The sequence below is a fragment of the Natrix helvetica genome (assembly GCF_964273705.1).
Source record: "Natrix helvetica genome assembly, chromosome: 3".
Lineage (NCBI taxonomy): Eukaryota > Metazoa > Chordata > Lepidosauria > Squamata > Natricidae > Natrix > Natrix helvetica.
The window spans coordinates 51,558,024-51,585,342 of record NC_138549.1 but is presented as its reverse complement, the minus strand read 5'-3'; the positions used below and the strand labels follow the sequence as shown (position 1 = coordinate 51,585,342).

The following is a 27,319-nucleotide window of genomic DNA, read 5'->3' as shown; positions in this document are numbered from 1 at the left end:
ATTGCCCAGATCTAACAAGATTAGAAGTAAAAGACCAAGGGGTGGAACTGGAGTGGTGGTTATACCTGCAGATACAATCATATTACGTGAAGGATATGAAACATGGTTTTTTTTTAAATAGAGAATTAACAACATTAGACAAATTATTAGTGGAGACTGATGACAAATTGATAAGGATACTATACAAATATTTATTAGATTACAAAATGGAAGAAGAACTAGTTAAAGAGACGATGGTTGTATGGGCTAAAAGTTTTAGATATAACACTGATTTGGACAATTGGCAAAAGCTTTGGGATAGAAATTGGAAATTGACACTGGCCACATCATATAAAGAGAATCTTTATAAAATGTTTTATAGGTGGCATCTCCCCCTGGCAAGATTGGCTAAAATGTCCCCAAACTGTTGGAAATGTAAACAAAACACCAGGCACATACTACCAAATGTGATGAACCTGTAAAAAAGCAAGGAAATTTTGGTTACAAATTTCTATGTGGTTAGGAAAAATGGTTAGACAACGTACAGAGTTCAAGCCAGAATTATTTCTATTAGGCACTATAACAGATCGCTATAATAAAGGAACAATATACCTAATACTACACATCCTGACCACAGCAAGAATGGTGTATGCGCAGCAATGTAAGAATGAAAATACCTCTTCAGAAGAGGAGATAATAAGGAAGATATTAGTCTGGGCAGAAATGAATAGACTAACTTTAAAAATAAAAGACAAAGGAGAGACAGAATATTATGACACATGGAATAGATTCTATCAATGGTTAGAAACATGAGGTGGAAGTCAGAATATGCCCCCCCCCCCCAGAATGAGATACTATATATTAGAGCCCCAAATGGCTTGCCATACCTGGGGAGGGGAGGGGGGAAACAGAAGCCACCGCGATGGAGAGAACAACGGCGCAGCAACGACGTGGCTGGCAATGAAGTGCTCAGTTGGGTGGGGGAGAATTCTCCATCCACCTGCACAGCTGCCTGGCAGCTCTCTGAAGCCCAACTGATTGGTGGTCGGAGGCCAGACGGAGGCTGGAAGCGCAGGCACCTGATGATGGACTGCTGATAAGAAACTGAATGCTGATGACAGATGGACCTTGAGCTCAACTGGCACACAAAATGCAGATCCACAGAGAGGAAACTGAAGAGCCAACCCGAGAGGTGCCAACTTGGCCAGCATCCCAGGCCTGGCCAAACCAAAGAACAGCTGAGGGGGACCCAGGGCAGCCCATCAGGTGCTCCCTCTGTGGCCAGCAAGGCCATTGGGTGGCTGGATGCCTGGCCTTGGCTCCATAACCAAAAGGGAAAAACCCAGATTTGGCTAAACTGAAGAAGCCATCCTGAAAAGCAACAGAAAGAGGAAAATTTGCCCATCATGCCATTGAGATCTCCCCTCCCCCAAGTGGAGGAGAGAGAATTCCATCCTCATGACCTCAGCTGGCCACGCCCTACGACAATGACGGCAATGAGGGCAAGGACAACCCGATGGTAAATGAAGCCCATTCACCATCCAGTCGAAGCTAGTGGTGCCAAAAATAGGGGCACAAGGGAAGGTGAAAGCCATCATAGACATGGGCTGCACCTGCTGCCGGATCAGTCTGCCCACAGTCCTAAAATTTGGGATCACGACAAAAACAATGATTCAGCTCATTCAGTTCGAGCAGATCGATGGGATGCTGATTGGAGGGGCTGCCATGCTCCTTGCCAAACCAATAAGACTAGAGATGGGCCTGCACTGGGAGCTCATCTGCTTCATAGTGGCTCCAAAGATGACTGAAGCAGTGATTGTAGGGCTAGCTTGGCTAGACAAATGGCCCCCACCATTTGGTGGGAAGGGGGTGACCAAAAGTTAAGACTGGGGATAGGCCTTCTCCCTCCCCCTGAAACTCCCTCTGGGGAAGCTCTCCAATGGCTGAACTACACTAAGCCAGATGTGGGAGCAAAAACTTCACCCAAACAACTCTCAGGGATGCCAAAGATCCCCTGAGAGTATGAAGACCTAGCAGGTGTGTTCAGTGAACAGGAATGCAATATGCTACCACCCCCCACTGCCCGTGCCATAGAATTCTTGCCCAGGGTGAAACTAACCAATCCAAAAATGTACTCCATGACCCCTAAGGAAATGAAGGAACTAAGGGAACATATTGACTTAAATGTAGCTAGAGGGTTCATACAACCAACAAAATTGAGGGTGGCTGCCCCAAGTCCTTTTCAAGAAGAAAAAAGATGGGTTGATGAGGCTATGCATGGATCTTAGGGAAATAAACACCATTTGTGCGAAAAATATTTACCCACTCCCCCCTATGAGACCTGCTAGCCCACCTGGCAAAAGGAAAAATCTTCATTAAATTAGACCTGTGAGAGATGTATTACTGGATATGTATCAAAGAAGGAGATGAATCGAAAATGGCATTTAATTGTCCCCTAGGGAGTTTCCAATTTAAAATAATGCCATTTGGTCTCCAAGGAGCCTCTGCCCTGTTCATGCAACTAATCAATGAAGTGCTGCATGAGCATTTATACAAAGGAGTCCTTGTCCATTTGAATGACATTCTCATTTTCACTCTCATTTAGAGGAGCACATCAAAGTGGTGTGCCAAGTACTCAAAAAAACTCCTCGTAGCCAAGTTATACGCAAAACTGTCCAAATGCAAATTCCAAAATCCAGCCTAGACTACCTGGGATATTGAGTGTCCAGTGAGGGCATAGAAATTTGGTTTCTATGGTTAAAGCCATAGAAATTTCATTTCTATGGTTAAAGCCATCCTAGACTGGTAGCCCCCTCACACCTGCAAGCAAGTCCAAAGCTTCCTGGGTTTTGCAAACTTCTACAGATAGTCATCCCCTCTTTTGCTGAAATTGCCCTCCCAATTACCAAGCTATTAAAAACAGGAGGAAAGCGGGGTTAAATGACAACCAGGTCAGCCATTACTTTGGACCATAGAGTGCCAGAAGGCATACGGGACACTCAAAAAACTATTTGCTAAAGAGCCAATTGTCAATCACCCAAACCCAGATTATCTATTTATCATCCAAGTGGATGCCTGTATGTGGCTGTCACTGCAGTCCTCCTCCAAAGGAATGCAGAGGGCAATCTGCGACCCTGCGCCTACACCTCCAAAAATGTAAGAGAGACTGAAAGAAGATGGGTAATATGGAAGAAGGAGGCACATGATAGGCCCTGCTGACATGGTGCCACTTTCTTGAGGGCAGCCAAGTGCCATTTGAAGTATGGACAGATCACAAAAACCTAGAGGCACTTAGGACCCCGTGGAAACTCTCCCCAAAGTAAGTCTGATGGGCACAATATTTCAACCAATTCAACTTCATGCTGAAGTATACCCTTGGGGAGAAAAGCCTGCTAGCAGATGCTTGTCATGAAAGCTGCAGTACAACAACACAAGGAAGTTGTCCACACCATGCTTCCCCCTCCCAACCCGCTACGCAAGCCACCACCAGAGGAGAGGTGCAACAACAAAGAGCTGGAGATGATGGGGGTTTGACTCAAAAGCTAAAAATCAAATTGCCAGCTGATCCATGGTACAGGGATAACTGAGAGGTGCTAACCCTTAGGAATGGACTAGCCTGGAAGGGCTCTAAACTGTATGTCCCCAGCAGCTTGCATCTCCAGATATTCCAAAAGAGCCACGATTCTAAGCAGGCAGGGCATTTTGGCTTCCTAAAGACCTTGCATCTGGCCAGGAGGCAATTTTGGTGGCCAAAAATGAAAGGTGGTATCAAGGATTATGTCAAAAGCTGTGTGACCTGTGCAGCAATGAAGAAAAGACCAGAGAAGCCCCCAGGGTTGCTCCAACAAATGGTTGGCCCATCCTGGCCTTAGGAAAAGTTTGCCATGGACTTTAGAGTAGAGCTCTCTGACAGTGGGGAAAACACAGTCATTTAGACCATAATAGACCTGTTCTCAAAACAATCCTGTTTCGTAGCCTGATCCGGCCTCCCGTCAGCCCACAAGCTGCCAAATTATTCATAAAACATATCTATAGGCTACATGGCATTCCTTGTAGAATCATCTTTGACGGGGCAGGACAGTTTACAGCTAAGTTCTGTAGGGAAATTTTTGGTCCATTGGGTCCTCACAGGGGCTTAGTTCAGCGTTTCATCCAAGAACTAACGGAGCCTCAGAATGTGCAAACACCATGGTTGAACAATATTTAAGATGCTACATAATTACCAACAAACCAATTGGGCAGAAGTACTCCCTTTTGCCAAAGTGGCATATAATAATGCAGTGCACAGTAGCACTGGCTTAACCCCTTCCCAAATCACCAGTGGCATGGAATGTGTCCCCATGACTGAGCTCCCTAGGGAGTCACCCTCCTCCATGTCTAACTGAATGGAGGAGTCCCTGAAAAAAGTCTGGGAAAATACAAAGCAAGCCCTTCAAGAAGCGGCAAAAATCCATAAAGCACAAGCTGAGAAACATCGAGTCTCTCAGAAGCCTTTCCAGATAGGAAGCAAGATTTACTCTCAACAAAATACTTGGGGTTAAAATTCCCCTGCAAGAAGTTAGGGCCAAAGTTCATAGGGCCTTTTCCAATAGTGAAAATCATTAACCCTGTTACAGTACAGATAAAACTCCCCCACCTACTAGGGAAAGTGCATTCGGTCTTTCACAACAGCTTGCTAAAACCAGTGGTAGACTCCACACTGAGGCCAGTAGGCCAGGCAGCCCCAAAATTGATTGTAGTGCAAGCGGAAACTCATTACAAAATAAAGAGAATGTTGGATTCTAGATTGTACAAGGGAATGTTGCAATACTTACAATTCTTACAATGGAAGGGATACCTGCTCTCCCTTGGGTAAAGAGCTGAGATATAAAGGCAGACAGGCTGGTCAAACAGTTTCGTGAGAAGTACCCTCAAAAGCCAAAGGGACCTCTTGGGGGGAGGAAGAGGTGGTTAATTAGAGCACTGATTAACCTCTATGTGTTTTTTTTCTTTTTCAGGGGCTTCTCATCAGTTAAGGGGGTCTGATTATCAACCCGGAAGCGAACCTGGCTGAGGTCATCTTTGAGGCTTCAGGGTTGCCACAAGGCAGAAGATGGGACAGGGAGAGGGGGAGAATAGATAGCTGGGGTTTGTAGTCTAAACAAAGTTTTCCTCTGGGAACCAAGGACATTCCAACAGGTGCTGGGGAGAGGAAGAGTGGAATAACCAAGCAACCAGCTAGCACCTCTATTGGGCAATGTGACTGATGACTTGCGGGAAGAGGGAACTTTCACTTTCTAATTAGGTGAAAACCACGGGAACTTTCAGAGTCGGTTGTCATCAGTTGTGTCAATATGACGTATCCAATAAATTGTTCTTTGAGGAATCTATCTGCCTCGGAGTTCTGCTTTCTATGGGTGCATTACTTGGAATGCTGACATCTACATGCAGGGAAATAAGCAGTGGGGCACCACAAGGCTCTGTCTTAAGCTCAGAACTCTTCAATATCTTCATAAATGACTTAAATGAGGAAATAGAAGGGAAACTCATCAAATTTACAGATGACACTAATGCTAGCAGGAATAGCCAACACCACCCTGGAAGACAAGCTCAGAATCCAAAAAGATCTTCACAGATTTGAATAATGGGCCCTACCCAGAGAAATGAAATTTAATGTGGAGAAAAGGAAGGTTTTACACCTAGGTAGGAAAAACAAAAGATACAAGTAGAGATTAGGTGAAACCTGGCTCAAAAACAGTAACTGTGAAGGATGTTGGAGTCTTAGTGGACAATCACTTAAATGTGAGTCAGCAGTGTGAAGTGGCAGCCAAAAATGCTATACAATCCTTGGTTGTATAAAAAGAGGCATAGAATCAAAATCACGTGAAGTATTAGTTCTGTTGTGGCCCACCAGCTGCCAGTGGAGTTGGCGGCAGACTTGGATGATAAGGAGGTTGGGAAAGAACTTGGGCCAGTTCTGGAGCCTGGTGAAGTCTCTGATGGATGCTCAGCATCAGACACATACAGAGAGGCCAGGGCCATCCAGCATTTCCCAGCCAGAGAGGCAGCCACCTTTGGAGTCAGAGATGAGTGAAAAGGAGGAGCAGATGGGTCTATTCCAGATGCACGTATGTGTAGAGCAGATAGGAAAGGTGAACAACAGAGGACAATGAAGCAGCTTGGGAAGCAAAACAAACATGGACACTTCCTGGCCCCTTCCTGGCTGGGGAATAAGTAGGAGGAAAGGGAAGTGGTTTGGTTGTCGCAGACAACTGTTCACATTTCTGGAAAGTTTGCTCCTTGTGTGCTTCATGGGACAAAGACTGCCTTCTTTACAGGGCATCTTTCTTGCTTCTGCGAAGGCCAGGTCAGAACTGGTACCACTTTCTAAAGCCTTAGTAAGACCACACCTGGAATATTGCATCTAGTTTTGGTCATCACATTACAAAAAGATGTTGAGATTTTGGAAAAAGTGCAAACTTTGGGTTTGGCTAGTGTAGAGAAAATAAGGACTAGAAGGGACATAATAGCAATATTCCAGTATTTGAGAGGCTGCCACAAAGAGAAGGGGGGTCAATTTATTTTCCAAAGTACCAGAGGGCAGGAAAAGAAACAATGGATGGAAACTAATCAAAGAAAGAAGCAACCTGGAATTCAGAAACTTCTTAACAGTGAGCACAATTAACCAGCTTGCCTTAAGACATTGTGGATGCTTCATCACTGGAGGTTCTTAAGAAGAGACTGGACAGTCACTTGTCTGAAATGGTATAGGACAGTGATGGCTAACCTTTTTCTAAAGGTGTGCCAAAATTGTGTGTGTGCACGCTATCACGCATGCGTGTGTGCCCAGACCCACAATGGAATGTGCCCCACCCACCTGCACATTTTCAACCTCCAGAGGCTCCCCTGAAGCCTGGGGAGGGTGAAAACGCATCCTCACCCTGCCCCCGAGGCTCTCCAGAAGGCAGAAACGGATCATTTCCTAACTTCCAGTTGGCCCATTGGGCCTGTTTTTCACCCTCCCCAGGCTCCAGAAGCTTTCCTGAAGCTTGGGGAGGGCAAAAACAGCCTCCTCCGGCCCTCTGGAAGGCCAAAAATCAGCTGGCCAGTGCGCATATGCACGCCGGAGCTGAGGGTTGGCATGCCAGCAAATATGGCTCTGCATGCCACCTGTGGCACGTGGGCCATAGGTTCGCCATCACGGGTATAGGATATCCTGCTTGAGCAGGGGGCTGAACATAGTTTATTTCCTATTCCCATTAAAATGGTTCAGCTTTTAAAAAACAAATATGCATGCTGGTATCTTCATTTATTCCCAAACTTTCAAACAAATACTGTTGTAGAATTGGATTTCATCACTGTAAATTGGAAGTACAGGTAGTTCTCAACTTATGACCACAATTGTGCCCAAATTTTCTGTTAAGTGAGTCATTTGTTAAGTGAGTTTTGCCACATTTTCAACATTTCTTGCCACAGTTGTTCACTGAATCACTGTAGTTGATAAATTAGCAACCAGGTTGTTAAATTAATCTCCCCATTGACTTTGCTTGTCAGAAGGTTGCAAAAGGGGATCATGTGACCCCAGGATGCTGCAATGGTCATAAGTATGAACCAATTACTAAGCATCTGAATGTTGATCACATGATCTGGGAGATGCAACTGTGAAAAAATTGTCATAGTTACTTTTTCCAATGCTGTGGAACTTTGAACGGTCACTAAATGAACTTTTTAAGTTGAGAACTGCCTGTTACAAGCTTCCTTTCAACCTTTACATTTTATAATCCTTTCCTTGTGACATATAGTACTGTGAATATTGAGGGTATATCTGGTTATAGATAACTAAAAGGAAAATAAAAGAACTACTGATATGCTTGAAAGGAAAGGAAATAAAAAAGGAAATGAACAGTTAATTCATTTTGAAACCATTGAAATGGGATTTTTAATTTTTGTAAAACTTCACTGCTTTAATTAAAATGTGTGGGCAAGAAAAATTATGGAGCTCTATTTTACATGAATGTCTTCAATTTTTATTTTTATATGCTGAAGTAAACTTGGATTTTACTGTCAGAACATATGTCTTAACATCAGGGTGAAAGGCTATTGCAAAGGAAAACCATGAGATCTAAAAGACTTGAGAAAAGTGTGAAAGCACAGAGGCTATGTTGTGAAGAAGGGCAATAAGAAAGATTCTAGTCTGGCATGTTGATTTAGATGGCACAGCTAATAGGAATAGTATTTATATCCTCAATATATGCAACATATTTATTTCTGCACTTCAAAAAAGATTTAGAGGGCTTTAGATGTAGCATCTTGCAATAAAAAACAACAACCTAGCAATGTTTTAAATCTTACTGAGAAGCCCTCAATGCTCCAACTATAAACCTTTCTAGTTGGAAGGTAAACAGGCTTAATCTCCCTAAGGGTCAGTGGTGGGATTAAAAAAAAATTACTATCAGTTCTGCATGGCAGGGGAAGGATACTGTAAAATCTCCATTCCCACCTCACTCCAGGGGAAGGTTACTGGAAAATCCTCATTTCCTCCCAATCAGCTGGGACTCGGGAGGCAGAGAATAGATGTGGGTAGGGCCAGTCAGAGGTGGTATTTACTGGTCCTCCGAACTACTCAAAATTTCCACTACCGGTTCTGCAGAACTGGTCAGAATTTTCTGAATTCCACCTCTTCTCCTCATGAAGGACATGTTGAATCACCTGTTCAAGGGTAAGTCCAAATTGGACTTAAGAGAGGCATACTACTGCATACAAATCTGGGAGGGAGACAAGTGGAAGACAGCATTCAATGCCCCTGTGAGAGCTTTCAGTTCAAAGTCATGCCTTTTGATTTAGAAGGGGCCCCTGCAGTCTTCATGCAGTTAATAAATGAGGTACTGCACAAACACTTCTACAAAGGGGTCCTCGTTTATTTAGATGATATTCTCATATCTAGAGAAACCCTGGAGGAGCACGTAAAACTAGTATGGCAAGTTCTGAAAAAACTCCTTGACGCCAAGCTTTACACAAAGCTAACGAAGTGTGAATTCCACAAAACCTCCCTGGATTACCTCAGATATCGGATGGGATAAAGTGCCTTTTGAGGTCTGGATTGATCATAAAAACCCCGAAGCTCTGAAAACCCCTAAGAAATAATCTCCCAAGCAAATTCACTGAGCACAGTACTTCAAGAGATTCAAATTTGAGCTGAAGTACATCCCCGCAGGGAAGAACATACCGGCAGATGCACTGTTGAGGAAACTGCAATTTGACAGCCTCCGAGAGGAAGTGGTCCATGCCATCATTCTCCCTGTGCAACCCACAGCATAAATCACCATGAGAGGCCAAGCCAGGAGACCGCCCGACCCTGGCCAAGATAAGCTAACCACTGAATTGAAAGCAGCGCTGCCTAACAATCCTTGGCTCACCATCAACAAAAACATCTTGACTGTGCAAGATGCATTAGCCTGGAAGGGACATCCAAACCCGGCTAATTTGAGACTAGAGATGCTACAGCGCAGCCATGATTCAAAGTTGGCCAGCCACTTTGGATTTCTGAAGACCCTACACCTCGCTAGATGACAATTCTAGTGGCCGAAGATGAAAGCAGAAGTTGAAGAATACGTAAAAAGCTGTGCTACCTGTGCAGCCATGAAAACAAGGCTAGGAAAACTCTACAGCCAGTTGTGAGTCCCAGTTGACCCTGGGAAGAAATTGCAATGGATTTCATCATAGAACCTGCAGAAAGTGGGGGAAACACAGTAATCTGGACAGTCATTTACTTGTTTTCCAAGCAAGCCCACTTCACAGCATGCTCAGGGCTGTCGTTGGCAAAAAAGCTAGTGAAGCTGTTCATCAATCACATCTACCACCTGCAAGGGGTGGAAATGAGGAACTGAAAGTAATGTACACAGGTGTTTATGGAAAATGACAATTAGTGAAGTTGTGAAGCATGCATGTGGTTAGAAGAAAAGTATAAAGGATAGGGTTCAAGATCAGCTTGGAGTCCTTTAATTTATAGCAGCCCATGTAGGACTTGCTATATATCATTGGACCCCATTGCAATGGATTGTTAATTCAAGTGTATTACTGCAATTATATCTTTTATATCTATTCATTTCTAAAGTTCCAAATTATTAGAAATAATAAACCTCTGATCTTAAAGCTTCGCATAATCCCTGACCTCTGGTCCTTCCGACGCGCCCTAAAAAGTTGGCTTTTTCAGCAAGCCGGCCTGGCCTGTTAATTTTATTTAATTTTTAAAATGTGAGTGTTATATAAATTGGGTTTGTTTTTTGGACTGTTTCTAATTTCCTTTTAACTTTTGTACTATGTGTTTTTTAATGCTGTACGCCGCCCTGAGTCCTTGGGAGAAGAGCGGCATATAAATCCAATAAATCCAATCCAATCCTAAAGTAAGAATTATTGCTTGTGTTGTTGTCTTTGTTTCTTGTTGGAATTTTCCTATGACATTAGTTTAGGTTAAAGCTAGTCAATGCTTGAAGTTTATTTGCCTAATGAATAACCCTTGTTATAAGAGGACCTTTCTTTTTTCACCAGTTAAATCTTCTTTTTACCTCACTTCCATTTAGGTTTGTTTTTCCCTTTTTGTCTCAAAAGTGTTTTTTCAAAAGGCAACTGGACTGTTTTTCCTTGAGAAAGAAGAAGACATTTTGCTTCTCATCCAAGAAGCTTCATCAGTTATGACTGGATGGTTGGAGGATTCTTTTTCTTCCTCAAGGAAAAACAATCCAGTTGCCTTTTGAAAAAGCGCTTTTGAGACAATTATGACCTGGATGACTGAAAATCTCCATAGACATTTCCCCTTTTTGTTTCCCTATTCATTTACCATTTTTTTCACCCAAACTTCATGTTGGGTATTTTTCCCTTCATTTTCTGTTGGAAAAATGAAGGGAATGTTTATAAGCACTAATCTATTTCTGTGTGAGGATGATTTTCCAGTTCCTTCCATTTGCAATTGATATACATTGAATTGGCTAAGATTTGATTATATTGGTTGATCAATCCAGTCCTGTTGACTCCAAGTGGCAAAAGCTCAGTAAGATTTGAGATAGGGGAAAAAAAACTTCCTACTCTGTTTGGATTTCTTTTCTTTGACAAGGTCAGAGGTTAACACTGAGACATAATGAACAATCATGTCAAACAAATTCATTCGCCAAAAATTAACACAGAGTCCACCAGGAGTTGCACTGAATCCAGAAGAGATTTTACTTTATGAGATTCCTCCAGCCATATGCCACCTACCACAGTTCAAAAAAATCATACCTAACAATCATACTAGACTCCAATGTTCATTTCAAAAGTAATGCAATTGATAGGATATGCCTGAAAACCCAATTATTGCTAGCTTTTTTCATAATAGTTTCCCTCCTTTGATGAACTGTTCATGCATAGTTTCAATATGTTAGAGTTACCCCAGCTTTTGCCAACCTAGCAGTTCAAAAGCATGGAAATGTGAGTAGATAAATAGATACTTCAGTGGGAAGCTAACAGTGCTCCATGACATCATGCTAACCACATGACTGCATAAATGTCTTTGGACAGTGCTGGCTCAATGGCCTTGAAATGGAGGTAAGCACCACCCGCTATGGTCGATGACTACTGCAGTAAAATCCACTGGGACTCCTTTTTTTAACCTTTTAGTGGAGTCTAAACAATCAATATGGGTGACCCATGTGTTGTTCACTTTGGGCACCCATCCTTTACTTCCACAACCAATTAATGGATCAATTAATCACTTAACTGCCATAACCAAAATTCTGTTTTAGCAGTTTATCATACAAGTAAAATATCTGTATTTAATAAAGTCCATAAATTAATAAAATATAATTTATATCTGTATATATTTTCCTTATCCAGATTGGGGAAAATAATATGATTTATATAGCTGATTTAGTTTTGATCAAAGCACAGTCACTTTATATTCAGACAATGTATGGAACTTATGTAAGCATCAGATGTCTAACAACAAATCCTTGTAGTATGTTTCCTTTAGACCATGTGGTATTTATTTTATAATCTGGATATAATATGGAATTGACATAAAACAATGTTTACCTCCAGGGTTGCTTTCCTTATTTTCAACTAAGCACATCTAAAGTCCACAGATACCTACTGCAAAGGATGAATCTATAACTGCTTTTCAATTAAAAGCAAGAAATAAGTACGGCTAATATATATTAATATTAATTTGAATCCATTTTTTAAAAGTCATAAAACCCTCCTGAGAGATGTATAACACAGTACAAGATGTGAGAAAAAAATACGAGTTTCCTTATGCTAAAGCATAAAGATGCACTGTAAATTAAATATCAGTTTGAAGCCTCTATGAAATCAGTGCACTGAATCTGCTACAAATTAATAATGTTCTTGACAAAAGATGAATTGGGGTCCTGCAGTTTTTGCTTTCTAACATTTATGAGGAGCAGCAAAATTAAAGTATGGGATTTACAAAATATAGCCTGAGTGACTTTGAAATGTCATTTAGAATAGAATAGAATAACAGAGTTGGAAGGGACCTTGAGGTCTTCTAGTCCAACCCCCTGCTCAGGCCGGAAACTCTACATCACTTCAGACAAATGGTTATCCAATGTCTTCTTAAAAACTTCCAGTGCTGGAGCATTCACAACTTCTGGAGGCAAGTTGTTCCACTGATTAATTGTTCTAATTGTCAGGAAATTTCTCCTTAGTTCTAAGTTGCTTCTCTCTTTGATTAGCTTCCACCCATTTAAACTTAGAACTCTCCTTGTTTTAACCCCTTGTATCAAAAGAAATGTCTTATCTCTTGTGACTTTGTGTCTAACTATATATGTAAATTTATAGCATGTATAGCTTATTTAACATGGTGATTTTAATTTCTCCAGGTGGCATCTTCAGTTATTTCAATTAATCATGTCCAACTGAATTCTAATAAATTTAGTAGTTTCAATCCAAAATTATGGTATTCTGTAGTAAATTAGAGGAAACTGATTTTTTCCTTCCCTAAGATTATAGAAAACAGCTCTAGAATCTGCTTTCAGAGGTAAAGTAGGTTGCAAATCTGAAATTAGAGAACTGCTTTCACATTTTTTAAAAAAGTAAACAACTGCAAATCAGCATAATATCTTTCTGTATGTTATTCATACATTCATGATCTCAATGAAAAAAATAAAACTATGATTATTTATTATTATTCTCTTTAAAAAGTCTGTTTAAAATAAAAGCCAATAGCATCCTGCTAAAGTATGATGATTAGTGCGCTACTTTTATAAACCATTTTTCTAATAAGAAAATATGTGCAAAATATGTATGTGAGCCAACCACAATTTCTGTACTGAAGTATATTTTTCTCTCTCATATCTTTCTCAGGTATTGTTTACGTTGTTCATAGTTGTGGGGAAAAATATGCTAATGGCCCAGCTTATTTTCTATTCCTTATAATTTACTAAATAAAGACTCCCTTGAAGCCTCACGTTGACTCTATAAGAATCATAAAACTGGAAGTTAACCCTCCTCCTCAGCAGAAACAATATTTTATAAATGGTAATAGAGCATACACTGAATTAAGATCAACTATCTATCCTGAGACAAAATGTGGCAATTTTGAATGAATTTCAATTTTCTTGGCAAAAGACGAGGGTCTGGGATTCCACAAAACTCCACTCACAATCTGTGGCCAGAGTGACATTTAAACAATTTAAACTGGTATGGAGGAACAGTCCTAAAACGGAGCAAGGACAAAATCCAGTTTCCTGTTAGTTATATAAATCAGAAGTAGACAAAATTTTCACCACAGTGTTTTGGAATATACAAAAATAAGTATAAAGCACGTTAAAAATGTTAAGGCAGTTGTTTCTTTTTGCCAAGAGACTAGGCAACAGAACTAAAGTTTTAAATTATTTCAAAGTATCAATATATCAGGAGAGAAGGCAGATTAGTATAGTACCAGCAATTTCCTGGGCCTAAAAAACAGTTACTGCTATTAACAATAGAGGCAACAAGTCAAGAAGAGATAGCATTATGGGAGAGGAGAGACAACAGCACCTTTTTCTTGTCATTTTCTTTTCCCTCTCTTGAATAAGCTGAACATCAGACAGGGCAACTTCTGCATCAGGTGGCAATTTCTATTCACATCACCACTAGGATAGGCAAAATGTTGGTGATGAACATAACCACGTGACATAGAATCATTCTTGATTTGGTAGGTGATTTTAAAGTATATGTAGCTACTACTGGTCAGCTGATAGACGATCAAACAAATAAGGTGAAATACCAATTTAGCTGCAGATGGCAAATACAAGTTCTATTACTTGCAACAGCATATACTCCACACTTGAGTGTCTCCTTGCAATCTTACAGATTGCCCACCTGCTTCATGACACTGATAAATTTCTCTGTGCAATGCTAGCTTCCAACCTCTATCACAAATAACCTGCCAAATTGTCACAATAAACCTATGTCCAAATCTACAACTAATGTAATTATAAGTTCTGAAGTACAATTAGCACAAGTCTATTATTTATATTTCTTGATTTATAACATACATAGGCACTAACATCATTCCAATTTTATTACATTATGTTCCAAACAGGTCTGAAATAAATCCACAGCTAATACTAGAGTATTATTAAGTCTTCAGAACAATAAAGCAACAGAAATCTGAACATGTTTCTATTTCCAATTATCAGAATTACTAGAAGAGAACATGTATAGTTTGGAGTTGAATTGTGGCGTATTTGATGCTGTCTGAGTCTGGATATTTACTTGCAGACATTTCATTATCCAATTAATAATATCATGGGGTGATGATGATGTCACCTAGTTGGTTAATGAATATCTCAGTAAACAACCAAGCTTAGATAGCACCAAGAACTCCAAAGAACACAGCTAGTTCTGATGTTTCTTTCTACCATAATACAGCCCCAATCCACTAATTCAAATTTTCTCAGAGAGTTCAGAGAGGGTGGACATATCTTTGGCACTCAGAGATAACCTTTGCAATACTCTGTTCTACAGTTCCCAATCCTGAGGGTTTGTGAGATTGTATTTTCTAAGAAGTATATATCCTTTTGAATACATTTTCCTTCAGAAAATCTATTGCAAGTGTTTCACCACAACCTAGTTGAATGGTTGATTTATTTTATGGAAAAGGCAGAGAATTACTCCTTTATACTTTCAATACAAGTTTCAACAATAAAGTCTACAGTATTTAGGAAGTCCTTTTGAATACATTTTCCTTCAGAAAATCTATTGCAAGTGTTTCACCACAAAATACTTTACACTCTTTCTTAAAACAACATAATTGGAGGCAATTAGAAACAAAACATTTAAAGGAATGAACTACAACTCCCCATATCTATCATGAAATTTGGATGCTTCATCCCATTTAGGTTGGTTATAAAAATAAGACAAACTATAGCATTTGTGTTCTTTTCATATTATACTTTCAATGAATGGAGCTCTACTATTTCAAATTTAATTCAGATCTGGGTTTTAAAGTGAGCTGGAGAATTTTTAGAGTGGCATGGATTAGACATATCTCCTACATGAATTTAACTAGATTAGATGGTTTTGGTATATCTAACCCCCCCCCCCTTTAAATTCCTTGTATTTTGAAGGGAGTAACGTTGAATATGCCATAGCAAAGTAAACACAGATACTGATAGACAATTTCTGAAAATTTATTGACAACAAATTAAGCATAAATAATGTATCCCAAATATGAATGATTGCTAATGATAAACAAAATGAGAGGGCTAGTAAATTGCTAGAGCACTTCACAATGTCCTCTTTTGTTTTTGTTACTTTGCCATAATAGAGTAGATCAAATAAATATTGCAGATAAATCCACAGTAATAACCGAATGAGATATAGTTACCTAACATGATGAAGGGAATTCCCAGGAAGGTAGAATTATATTTCCCACCAGTCAGATTAATGATTCCAGCTGCAGTGAGAGTGGCCAGAGTCACAGTTAACAAGCCAAGGAGGCCAAGCCAAGGTTTGCTGCGGACACAGTCTTGCATGGAACAACAGAGCATTGCCAAGGTTACCACAAGGACTAGGCTTGTGGTTAGGTAATGTTCTGATATCCTACTTGTCTTCTGGAAGTCTTTTTGAAGGGATGATGAAGTGAAAGGATACATTGTGACATTCCGGTTGTATTTCTGGAAAAGTTCTATTGTGTCACAGAAGTTGGATTCCCATTTTTCTGCTACAATGTCATTTAAGGAATTGATTGCCTGCAAGTAATAGGTAAGCTGAATGGCTTCGGCAGACTTTACCCGATCTTTGCTGTGCACAGTGACTCCACCAAGCTGGTGCCCATTATATACTTCCCTGCCATCCTTTAAGTGTGTGATTGGATATCTGATAGCAAAATTAGTTTGATTAGACAAGCGAGCAGCCTTCAGTTCCTTCAGGATATGTACAATATCATCCACTATGCAGGACTTGTCATTATTTAGGATGCAGATATGAGCAAATGTGTAATTGAAACCAGGTCTTTGTACTTGGATTCTGGTCACAGCAGAATGCAACTACAAGGGAGAGAGAGAAAAAAAAACCACATATTATTTATCATCTGATAATTTTGCATTATAGCAACAGAACAGCAGTGGCAATTAGAACAACATAATGTTTTTTCTTATCTACCCAAGCAAGCAGGATTTAATAAACAAAACAGTAATAAGTACTCTCTGAAAATTAAAAAAAATGCATTAAAGTATTGTTACCATTCCCCAAAACTATTTTGCACAACCTAATTAACTTCTGGCAAAAGAAACACCCTGGGTCTCAATTCGTTGCTCTGTCTTTTCATACAAACAAATAGACTTTCCCCATCATTAAGAAAGCAAACAAGTTTCAGTTCAGAAGTTCTCTCTCTATTAGGAGCAAGAAAGAACTTTGTTGCAATCAAATCAAAACTGCTTCTTATTTAAAAGAAAATGAAACAAATCAATAATGTTCCTATACCATTAACTACAATTGTGTTTGAATCAAAATAGATCCATGGTTAATGCATGGTCACATCCATGTATATCACTTGGCAACAGCATATCAATTTGTTCAAGATGTTTTCTGACTCTCCAGTCTAATCTACAGCCCTGATATTCTCTGATAGTCTCCCATCCAAGGACCTGCTAGGTGGTCACCTTACTATGTAGTCCCTGAATGATAGATTGACCAATATGCAACCCAAAGTGGTAGAAGTCCTTTGAAGGTGGATTATTGTGTTTAAGATACTGTACCATTAGTTCTTGACTCATGATTACAATTGGAACCATAATTTCAGTTGTAAGTTAAGGCACCCATGTGATGGGGCATAATTTTATGACTGTTATGTTGTTAAGAGAATCACATTATTGTAATTCTGAATCACACAATTGTTAAGCAAATCATGCAGTCATAAATCTGAATGCCTTCTCTCTCAAATGGGCATTTATTGTTAGAAACCAGCAAAAAAGTAGCAAATAGCAGTCATGTGACTGTGAAGCATTGCAACCATTTGTAAATGTGAAGTAGATGCCAAGTGTCTGAACTGCAGTAATGTGGCTGTGGGAGAGGGCAGCATGACATTTTACAATGGCCAGAAGTGCTTTATGGTCCATAAAGCATCCTTTTTGAGATCATGATAATTCCAAATAGTCGTTAAACGACCTATAAAAAATTTCACAGAGCTGTTAGGCTTCCAAGGCAGACATGAACTAAATTAAAGCTTTTGAAGTCTTGAGCAGTATGATTAGCTAGGAATTACTCTTTATTATAGTTTAGAAATGATAGCTCTGCAAACAGCTTTCGAATATTGAGGTGAGGAATTAAGATTTTTTTTAAATGTCCCAACTGGAGTTTTTGTTCTCCTTTCTCAAGCTAAGTGAATAGCTAGTACACGTTTATATGGTCTACATTCTTACTCCAAATCTCTACTGATTTCCCTTTAATGAATTTGGATAGACATATAGAGCAGCCCAGAGCTTTGAATTTTCTTCTGGTCCCCCAACTCAGTACTAATCAGATATAGTGGTTATATTACTATGTGAGTCAAATGTGAATACAAAGAACTGGAAGCATTTTGAAAATGAATCATTGTATCTGGTGTATATATATTTAACACATTTTATAGACTTTTTATTATTATTTTATTTTGGGATTATTTAGATAATAAACAGAAGAAATAGATAATCCAGACTTATTTACTGCAGCAGCAATGATCTCTATTTTGTTTTACATCATAGCTCTGGAAAGCTAATGTAGAAAAATCAGAAATGGTAAATATTCACTTTGGGGAAGTTGACTAACTGAACACACCAGTTCCTGTACCGGTTGGTACTGGTTCACTGCACACGCGCTTTGCTCCAATATAGCTGTAAGCCAGCAAACGGCTTCTGGAGTTGAACTCCAAAGCTATCTGCATGCCAAAAGTTGGGAAGGAAGGGGCTGCAATCTGCTTGGGATTGAAGAATTCACTGTTTTGAAATTCACCTTTCAAATGGTTATGCCGTCAAAGTTACGCTTTTCTCTTCTTAATCATCTTCAACGACTTTTAATCTTTTTAAAGTCAACTTAAAAAGAGGCTCTTTCTAGCTACAGCCTTTTTGAAGACTTGTGCCATTTTAGGGAATTATTTTTGTCTCAAAGAACAAGGAAGAAGGCTGTCAAGGCAAGCAAAATAAGGAAGTGTGGTGAGAAAAAAAAGCTGATGGAGAAAGATAAAGATTGAAAGCTATGATTTTAGTTTACTATTACAGTAACTGGTAGCTTGACCTTCTTAGCTGTTCGTGGCTAAAACTTCTGATACTGATTAAAAGAGGAAGCCAAGATAGTGGAGCAAAATATTAGAGATATATTTGAAAGGTCTCTAAATAAAATACACTAATTGTTGACCAGCTGTTCTCTGATGATAAAAATCCTCTCAAATTACTTCTGCAATGCAAACATGTGGAGAATGTTACCAAACTGCTGGGGCAACTTCATACCGTATTTTTCGGAGTATAAGACGCACTGGAGTATAATACGCACCAAGGTTTTGAAAAGGCAAATTAAAAAAAAAGTAGGTAGACAGAGGGAGAGAGAGGGAGAGCGAAATACAGTAGGTAGGTAGGTAGAGAGAGAGAGCAGTTAGGTAGGTAGGTAGATAAAGGGATAGAGAAAGAGAGAGATAAATACAGTAGGTAGGTAGGGGATAGAGAGTGTAGGTAGGTAGGTAGAGGAATAGAGAGAGAGAGAGAGAAATACAGTAGATAGGTAGGGAGAGAGAGAGAGTAGGTAGGTTGGTAGGTAGAGGGATAGAGAGAGAGAAAGAGAGAGAGAGAGAGAGAAATACAGTGGGTAGGTGGGGAGAGAGAGAAATAGAGAGAGATAGAGAAATACAGTAGGTAGGAAGAGAGAGAGTAGGTAGGTTGATAGGTAGAGGGATAGAGAGCGAGAAAGAGAGAGAGAGAAAAAAAATAGTAGATAGGTAGGGAGAGAGAGAAAGGTATGTAGGTATGTAGGTAGATAAGAGGGGGAGAAAGAGAGAGAGAGATACAGTAGGTAATTAGGGAGAGAGAGAGAGTAGGTAGGTAGATAGAGGGAGAGAGAGAGAGAGAGAGAGAGAGAGAGAGAGAGAGAGAGAGAGAGAAATATAGCAAGTAGGTAGGGAGAGAGAGAGTAGGTAGGTAGGTAGATGTTTCCAGGTGTATTTATCCATGTGCTGGAGAAGGAAATCGCTGACAATCTGCTGGCACAGCACTTGATCAATGTAATTCTCATCAATCAGTTAAAGAGCTTTCCAAAAGGAAAAAAAAAGTTTTGCACTTTGCAAACCTCCCAAAAACGGCACGTTTTTTGCGAAAATGGGTCTTTTAAAAAAAAAGGCATGAATAGCTGGGGGGGGGGCTTGCAGAGTGCTCCTGGCGGGGTGGGGGTGGGGAAAACAAGCCAAAAACGGCCAGTTTTTCACAAAAATGGACCTGTTTTTTGTCAAAAAAAATTCCATGCATAGCCTTATGGAGGCTTATAGAGGGCTGCTGGAGGCTGGGGGGCAAAAATGGCCCATTTTTTGCTCATTTTTTCCCTCCCCAGCCCCCAAGAGCTCTCTGAAAGCCTCCATAAGGGTATGCACAGCCATTTTGGTGAAGGGGTGGGGCTTCGGGAGGCAGAAAATGCTGTATTCAGTGTATAAGACACACCCAGATTTTCAGCCTCTTTTTTGAGGCAAAAAGGTGCCTATATGCTGAAAAATACGGTAAGTAGCTGAAAATGCCAGAGGAGTTTATCGCTGTTTTGGAAGAACTTGATATTAACTTTCACTACTATGGTTCAAATATAAACCTCTCAGCCCAGCTGAAAGAAGAGCGTTGAGAAAAAAGACAAATTTGGAACTTTTTCTTTAAGGACATTAACAAGGTTGAGGATCTCGTGATTAAAACAAAGGCCTATAAGTGTTTGATAAAACTTCCAGAGAAGAAAAAGATAAAGCAGGAATAGTTACATTGATTATTTTATTAAAAGAGGAAGATATGTTTTTATTCGGATATCACTTCTGGAATTTGCACTTGTGAAGAAAAAAAGTGAAACTTGACTTTGGTTTTGTTGACTAGAAAGATTTGGTGTTACAGAAATGGCTACTTACCGCATTTTTCAGAGTATAAGATGCACCTGAGTATAAAACATACCAAGGTTTTGAAACGGCAAATTTAAAAAAAAGTAGGTAGGTAGATAGAGGGATAGAGAGGGAGAGAAAGAGAGAGAAATACAGTAGGTGGGTAGGGAGAGAGAGTAGTTAGGTAGGTAGGTAGATAAAGGGATAGAGAGAGAGAAATAGAAAGAGATAGAAAGAGATAGAAATAGAGAGAAATACCATAAATAGGTAGGGATAGAGAGAGTAGGTAGGTAGGTAGGTAGGTAGAGGGATAGAGAGAGAGAAATAGAGAGAGATGGGTAGGGAGAAAGAGAGAGAGTATGTAGGTACGTGGGTAGATAGAGGGTGGGGAGAGAAATACAGTAGATAGGTAGGGAGAGAGAGAGAGAGTAGGTAGGTAGGTAGGTAGATGTTTCCAGGTATATTTATCCATGTGCTGGAGAAGGAAATCGCTGACAATCTGCAGCACCTAAGACTTTCTTTCTGCTGGCACAGCACTTGATCAATGTAATTCTCATCAATCAGTTAAAGAGTTTTCCAAAAGGGAAAAAAAAAGAAATCAGTTCCGGTTTCTGAAGGCAACGGACATTGGTCCACTGTTCGTTTCTCCAGTGGGCTCCTTTTAGGAGCACAGGGGGTCTTGGAGGGACCACCTGCCGTAGGGCGGCTTGCTGGAACCCCCTAGATAGGCGGCAGCCATGGGGAGGGGTCTCCAGTTTCGCCTTAGGAGCCGGGGAGTGTAGGGGGTGCATAACAGCACCTTTGCTGAATGGATTCTGGAAGGAAAGAGTTAACTACATGCAGCGGCTGAAGAGCTGGAGGTGAGAAATTTGCTCCAATCTCCTTAATTGCTTTTAACTGACGAGTAGTGGCTTTTTTACAAGTTGTGGATTCAATCTGTTTGAAGTAGGAAGATTGGAGGGGGGTTGTTTTTTTTCTTCTACCTCTCTCAGGCAAAGCGGCATTTGGACTGTCTCTCAATCTCAGAATGGAGATAGAGAGCAAAAAATTGAATTAGCCACTTGAACTAACTATGTGAAAATATTTATATCATAATTGCAAGAGCTGATTGCTGAGTTGTTTTGAAAGTTTTATGGAAGTTTTTTATGTTCTGCTCCTGATCCCGAGGAGGAGCCAAGATGGCCTTCTTCCTTCTTCTTCTTCGCACTTATAAATGAAGTCTGCCTTTTGAAACTACCTTTGAAGAAAGTCTGGCTTTATATTATACCCCCTGAAGGACTCTTGGAGCCTCTCCTATTATGTGGTCTTTCTGGATTTGGACTATTTGATTTCCTTTTTTTTTTTAGCGACTTCTTGGCTTGGAACTGTGACAGAGGGTCAATTTTCACTTTTGGATTTGCCTGTCTTCTTGGACTCACTCGGCTGCGCGCTTCACCGACGCCATTTCTTTTGCAAGAGATTTTTACTCTTTCTGAACTTAGACAATGGGGCCCAGAAAACCACCTACAGGCAAAGCAGCCTCGGCACCAACTTCTACTGCATCCAGTCCAATGATTCAACAGACAAAAATTTCATCATTTTTACAAGAAAAGACTGGAGAGAGTTTAAAAGATTTATCTGTTACTCAAATATTTCAAGTTATTATGCAGGGACAAAATGAGTTGAAAAAGGAAGTAGCAGATTTTAGAGATGAGCTTAAAAATGTGCAGCAACAAATAACAGAAAATAAACAGAGAATTGGTGTGCTAGAGGAGGGCGCGGCTGGACTGGGGAGGAGGTTAAGGCAGTCCAGAAGGGGAATATAGAATTGGAAAATTTTATGGGAAAGATAGAACTTGAAAGAATGTCCTTCTTTCTCAGATTCCAGAACCTACCGGAGACAGAAGATGAAGATCTTAAGGATATTATGAGTACAATTTTAGCAGAATATATTAAAAGAGATAAAGAACAGTTGTGGTGGGATATGGATCTGGTTTATAGGATTAATTCAGCATATGCCAGAACACATAATGTTCCAAGGGAAGTACATGTTAAATTTCTTAGGAAGACCACGAGGGATGAGATTCTAGGGGCTCAGAGGGGGGTAACCATTAAAATATAAAGATAAAGAAATTGCCATTCTTGAACAAATTCCGAAAAAAATAAGAGATAAGAGGAGGAAGTATTCCTCCTTATCAAAGAAATTATATAATAAGGGAATTTGGTTTAGATGGTTATTGCCAGAAGGAATGCTGATCTTCTGGGAGGGAAACAGAATTAGAATTAACACAGTCGTGGAGGCAGAGGCCTTCATTAAAAAACATAGTGCCCTCCTAGAGGACGGAAATATAATATGTAGTGAAAAAGGTGACAAAACACAAGACATGAAGGAGGGAGGGGCTGCGGCTCCGCCTGGGGACAGGGGGGAGAGAACAATAATGGAAAGGCTCAGGTCACAAAAATAAATACATCTGGAATATCATTTTAATTGTTGATATATTAGAAAGTGGCAAAAGAGATGATTGAACACATGGTTGATACAATGTATAATAAGATGCTGTTTCTGCTTATCTTTATCTTTTGTTTTTTTTTCTGTAAAAAGTTGTGAGAATTGGAGAGATTCCTACCTCTAGCACGATGGAGCTGCCAAAAAAAATTTTTTTTGTATATCCACCTACCCTTTCCCCCCAAGAATTTTAAGAACCAATAAAATTATTTCAAAAAAAGGGGGGTAAGTTTTGCACTCTTCAAACCTCCCCAAAACAGTCCATCTTTCGTGGAAACGGGCCCCCTCTTTTTTAAAAAAGGGCATAAATAGCCTGGGGGGGCTTGCAGAGTGCTCTGGGGGGCAAAATGAGCAAAAAACGGTCCCTTTTGTTGCATAAACGGGCCCGTTTTTTTGTCAAAAAAATTGCACGCATAGCCTTATGGAAGCTTATAGAGTGCTGCTGGGGGCAGGAGGGGGAACGGCCCATTTTATGCTCATTTCTGCCCTCCCCAGCCCCTAGGAGATCTCTGAAAGCCTCCTTAAGGGTATGCATGGCCATTTTTGTGAAGGGGACGTGGCTTTGTGAGGCAAAAAATGCTGTATTCGATGTATAAGATGCACCCAGATTTTCAGCCTCTTTTTTGAGGCAAAAGGTGCATCTTATACTCCGAAAAATACGGTATATATTAATGTGTGAAAGCAAAAAGTTGAGATTGGAGTGTGTTTATCTTGTACTGTGCTAAGAAGAGTTGGAAGTCAATGCCCTTTTCTTCCTTTTTCTCTTTCCCTTGGTATCTCACACCCCCTTTTCCCAGCTCCCTTTCCTTCCCTTAATTTCCTATTTTCCTTCTCTTCCCTGTATTTTATACAATAACATAAAACCTTACTGAATAAAAAAAAGATATGGTAAATATTATTTTCAAGCTTTCTTATTATGTTGAAACTAATTCAGTTAGCATAATAAGCTTTGGAAATAACTGAATATTTATATCTCAATTGATTTTACTGCATTAAAGATATTTAATTACTCTTTCTTAAAGAAGATGTTTACATGAAACCTACATGAATAAAGTATGCTTTCATTCTGGTTAATGGCAATTACTGTTCACCATATAAATATTTCTTTTGAACATTAGCAGTGTTTTCAGATGTAAATTCTATATACAGTTCTCCAAGTAAGTCCTATTAAATTCAAGGGACATTGTGTTAGATCTTGGATTTGTTTAGTTTGGACATAAATCACATATAGCGTAATATTTTATAGTAATTAATTTGTTGTTTAAACTTTATTTATTGTGCATTTGAAAAGTTACAGATCAGCTCATATATGGTATCTCAATAAAGCTTCCAAAAGCTGAGTAGAGCAGTTTTTGTAATCTAAATTATAAATAAATAAAAATTAACTCTCAGTAGTTTATCATAATAATCAACCATAAAATATCCACCATATATAATCAAAAACATCCATAATAAGAATATCTAATAAAAAAACCTAGATGAAGTTTAATCTTTGCACAGCAATAGCATAAAAAAGTAGCAACAATGGTACATTGGAAAATCTGCAAAAAATACCATTTACCTGCAAGTTAGAACTGGTGGGAAAATAGAGAAAATCATAGAAAATGAAGTGTTTAAAGTGCTCTGGGACTTTAGAATTCAAACAGACAGGCACCTGCCACATAACACCCCAGATTTAACAATTGTCAATAAGAAAGACAAAAATGTCTAGATAGTGGAAATGGCAGAAGAGAACAGAAAGAACTGGAGACAGCAGAATAGAATTGAAAGAACTGGAGAATATAACAAAATATAAGTCCTGTAAATATAGAATGACTATGTAAAAGAAAGCAAAGGTAGCACCAATAGGTACATCGGGTAAAGTGGTGGGTTGCAGGCGGTACGCCCCAGTACGGGCATACTGGTGCCTGCCTAGAGCACTGGGTACCATTCCAGTATGGTGCTCTGGAGGGCCCACCTGCCCGCCTGTTATCCTTAGCTGTCTTTAAACTTTTCAGTGCAATGTGCACGGCGCGTACAGCACCTGTGCAACACTCCTCCGAGCAGCTGGAGCATCGTGGAGATGTCGCTGGAGGGTAAGAGCACGCATTCATGTGGAGGATGCCAGGCCCCATTGCAACTGTACCGGTTGCAATGGGATCCGGAACCCACCACTGCTTGGGTACAATCTCAAAACAACTGGGGCACCACTTGAACATCATCAGTATTGACAAATTCACCATCAGTTAATTGAAAAAGGAATCTTTCTTTGGAATAGTTTACATCCTGCAACAGTATCTGTAACATCATCAAACATCCACATCTACCTATCTCAGTTCCTTGGGAAGTACTTGATAAGTGGACAAAAAAGTGTGAATCTCTGGCTGACTGTGTGACAAACCATAATTAAAAGAAATAGAATGACTGTGGCAATAACTAAAGTAATAGGCACCTTGGGTGCAATCCCAAAACAACTGAAGCACCACTTGAACACCATTGGCATTGACAAGATCACCATAAGTCAGTTGCAAAAGGCAGATTTACTTGTAAAAGCTTATATCCTGCCACAATATCTTTGACAGCATCAAATACCAACATATGCTGATCTGAGATGGTTGAGAAGGACTTGAGAGATGGATAAAAATGATAAATCCAGTTTAAACATCTGACTGACTATGCAACCAACCATATTAATTATAATAATCACTACTAGAGCCATGGTGGTGCATTGGTTAGAATGCAGTACTGCAGGCTAACTCACTCCAGGAGTTCGATTTTGAGCAGTTCCCAGTTGACTCAGCCTTCCATCCTTCCGAGGTCAGTAAAATTAGGACCCAGATCGTTGAGGGCAATATGCTGACTTTGTAAACCATTTAGAGAGAGCTGTAAAGCACCATGAAATGGTATATAAGTCTAAGTGCTATTGCTATTTGTCATTGCACTGGTTCCTCTGTCAACAATACTGAACAAGTCAGACTATGGGTATTAAACATCAAAAACATATCCTAGGCTGGGTTAAATCATCAGTCCTTCAGTATCTTTATTCTTCCTGCTACTAAATCAGATGATCTGGAAGGAAGTAAACTTGGACAATTTCTACTTCTGCTGTACCTTCTTCATTATTAGTAGCCTTATTGAGGCTTTTCACTCCCTAACACTTGCTTGGTTGACTTTTCTTTTTGTGGTTAATTAATATTCTCCTAGAAGAATCATGTCACAACTGAGGAAGAAAGAAAGGAAACCAAACAGCTAAGCAGAGAAACAAGATAATGCTCAAATTTATCTTTTCCTTTCCAAAGCTCTGCTCTGAGCAGTTAGATTTGAGCTGGACACATTCTCAAACTATCCCATTGAAATAAACTTCCCAGAACAATTTCTGAAATGCATCAAACACACCAAAATCAATAAGGAAGAAATTATGGTCTCCTTCAACGTCACTGCTCTCTCTTTTTTTAAAAAAAAAGTTTATTAAACACACAATAAAACATTGGACACAATGTAACCATCCTGGCTTTGTCTTTGCCATACATAAGTTAGATATCATAAACACTTTGCTTATTTAAAGACATCTTACGTCTATCCATATTGTTTTCAATTTTATCTTATCCAGTCTCACTCTGTTATAATTACATGCATAATTCTAATTTTCCATTCTAAACATCTTGATCATTTCTTATTGTAGGTCCCTCCTTTCTGTTTCAACCATCAATAAAATTTATTCCATGTCTTGTAGTATTTTGTTTCACCTTTATTCTTCAATTCCCACGTCAATCTATTTATTTCAATGCAAGTTAGAATTTTCCTAATCATTTCCTCTTCTAGTGGAATTCCCGTTATTCCAGTTTTGGGCAAAGACCATTCTTGCTGCTGTTAAAATATGTATTATTTGCTATATTTCTCATATATAATTCTGAGAAGGGATAATTCCGGTTTAAATTCTATTTACTCTTTGGTTAACTCTGTCAGCCATATTTGAATTTTCCGCCAACAATCTTTTGCTTTTTTACATAACTATATATGGTAGTATGTGCCTGATTCATGATTACATTTCCAACATTTTGGTGATAAATTTCTAAACATTTTTGCTAATCTCACTGGTGGAAGGTGCCACCTATAAAACATTTTATATAAATTTTCTTTGTATAGTATTGCCAATGTTATTTTTCTATTTCTTTCCCATAATTCTTGCCATTTTTCCAGTTGTATATTGTATCCAAAATTTATTGCCCATGCTATCATTGTTTCCTTAACCTGCTCTTCTTCCATCTTATAGTCCAATAAGAATTTATAAATCTTCTTTATCAATTTATCATTTGTCCCCAAAAAGA

The 27,319-nt window shown here is 39.4% G+C and overlaps 1 protein-coding gene across 1 annotated transcript in view; it reads right to left on the bottom strand.

The window, feature by feature from the left end:
- The window catches only part of PTCHD1 (patched domain containing 1), a 194,721-nt gene that overhangs the window by 57,693 nt on the left and 109,709 nt on the right, over positions 1-27,319 (bottom strand). Inside the window, exon 2 of the mRNA XM_081947987.1 lies at positions 15,824-16,484. Within this exon, the coding sequence (XP_081804113.1) occupies positions 15,824-16,484 (661 nt within the window). The remainder of the gene's footprint in view (positions 1-15,823; positions 16,485-27,319) is intronic.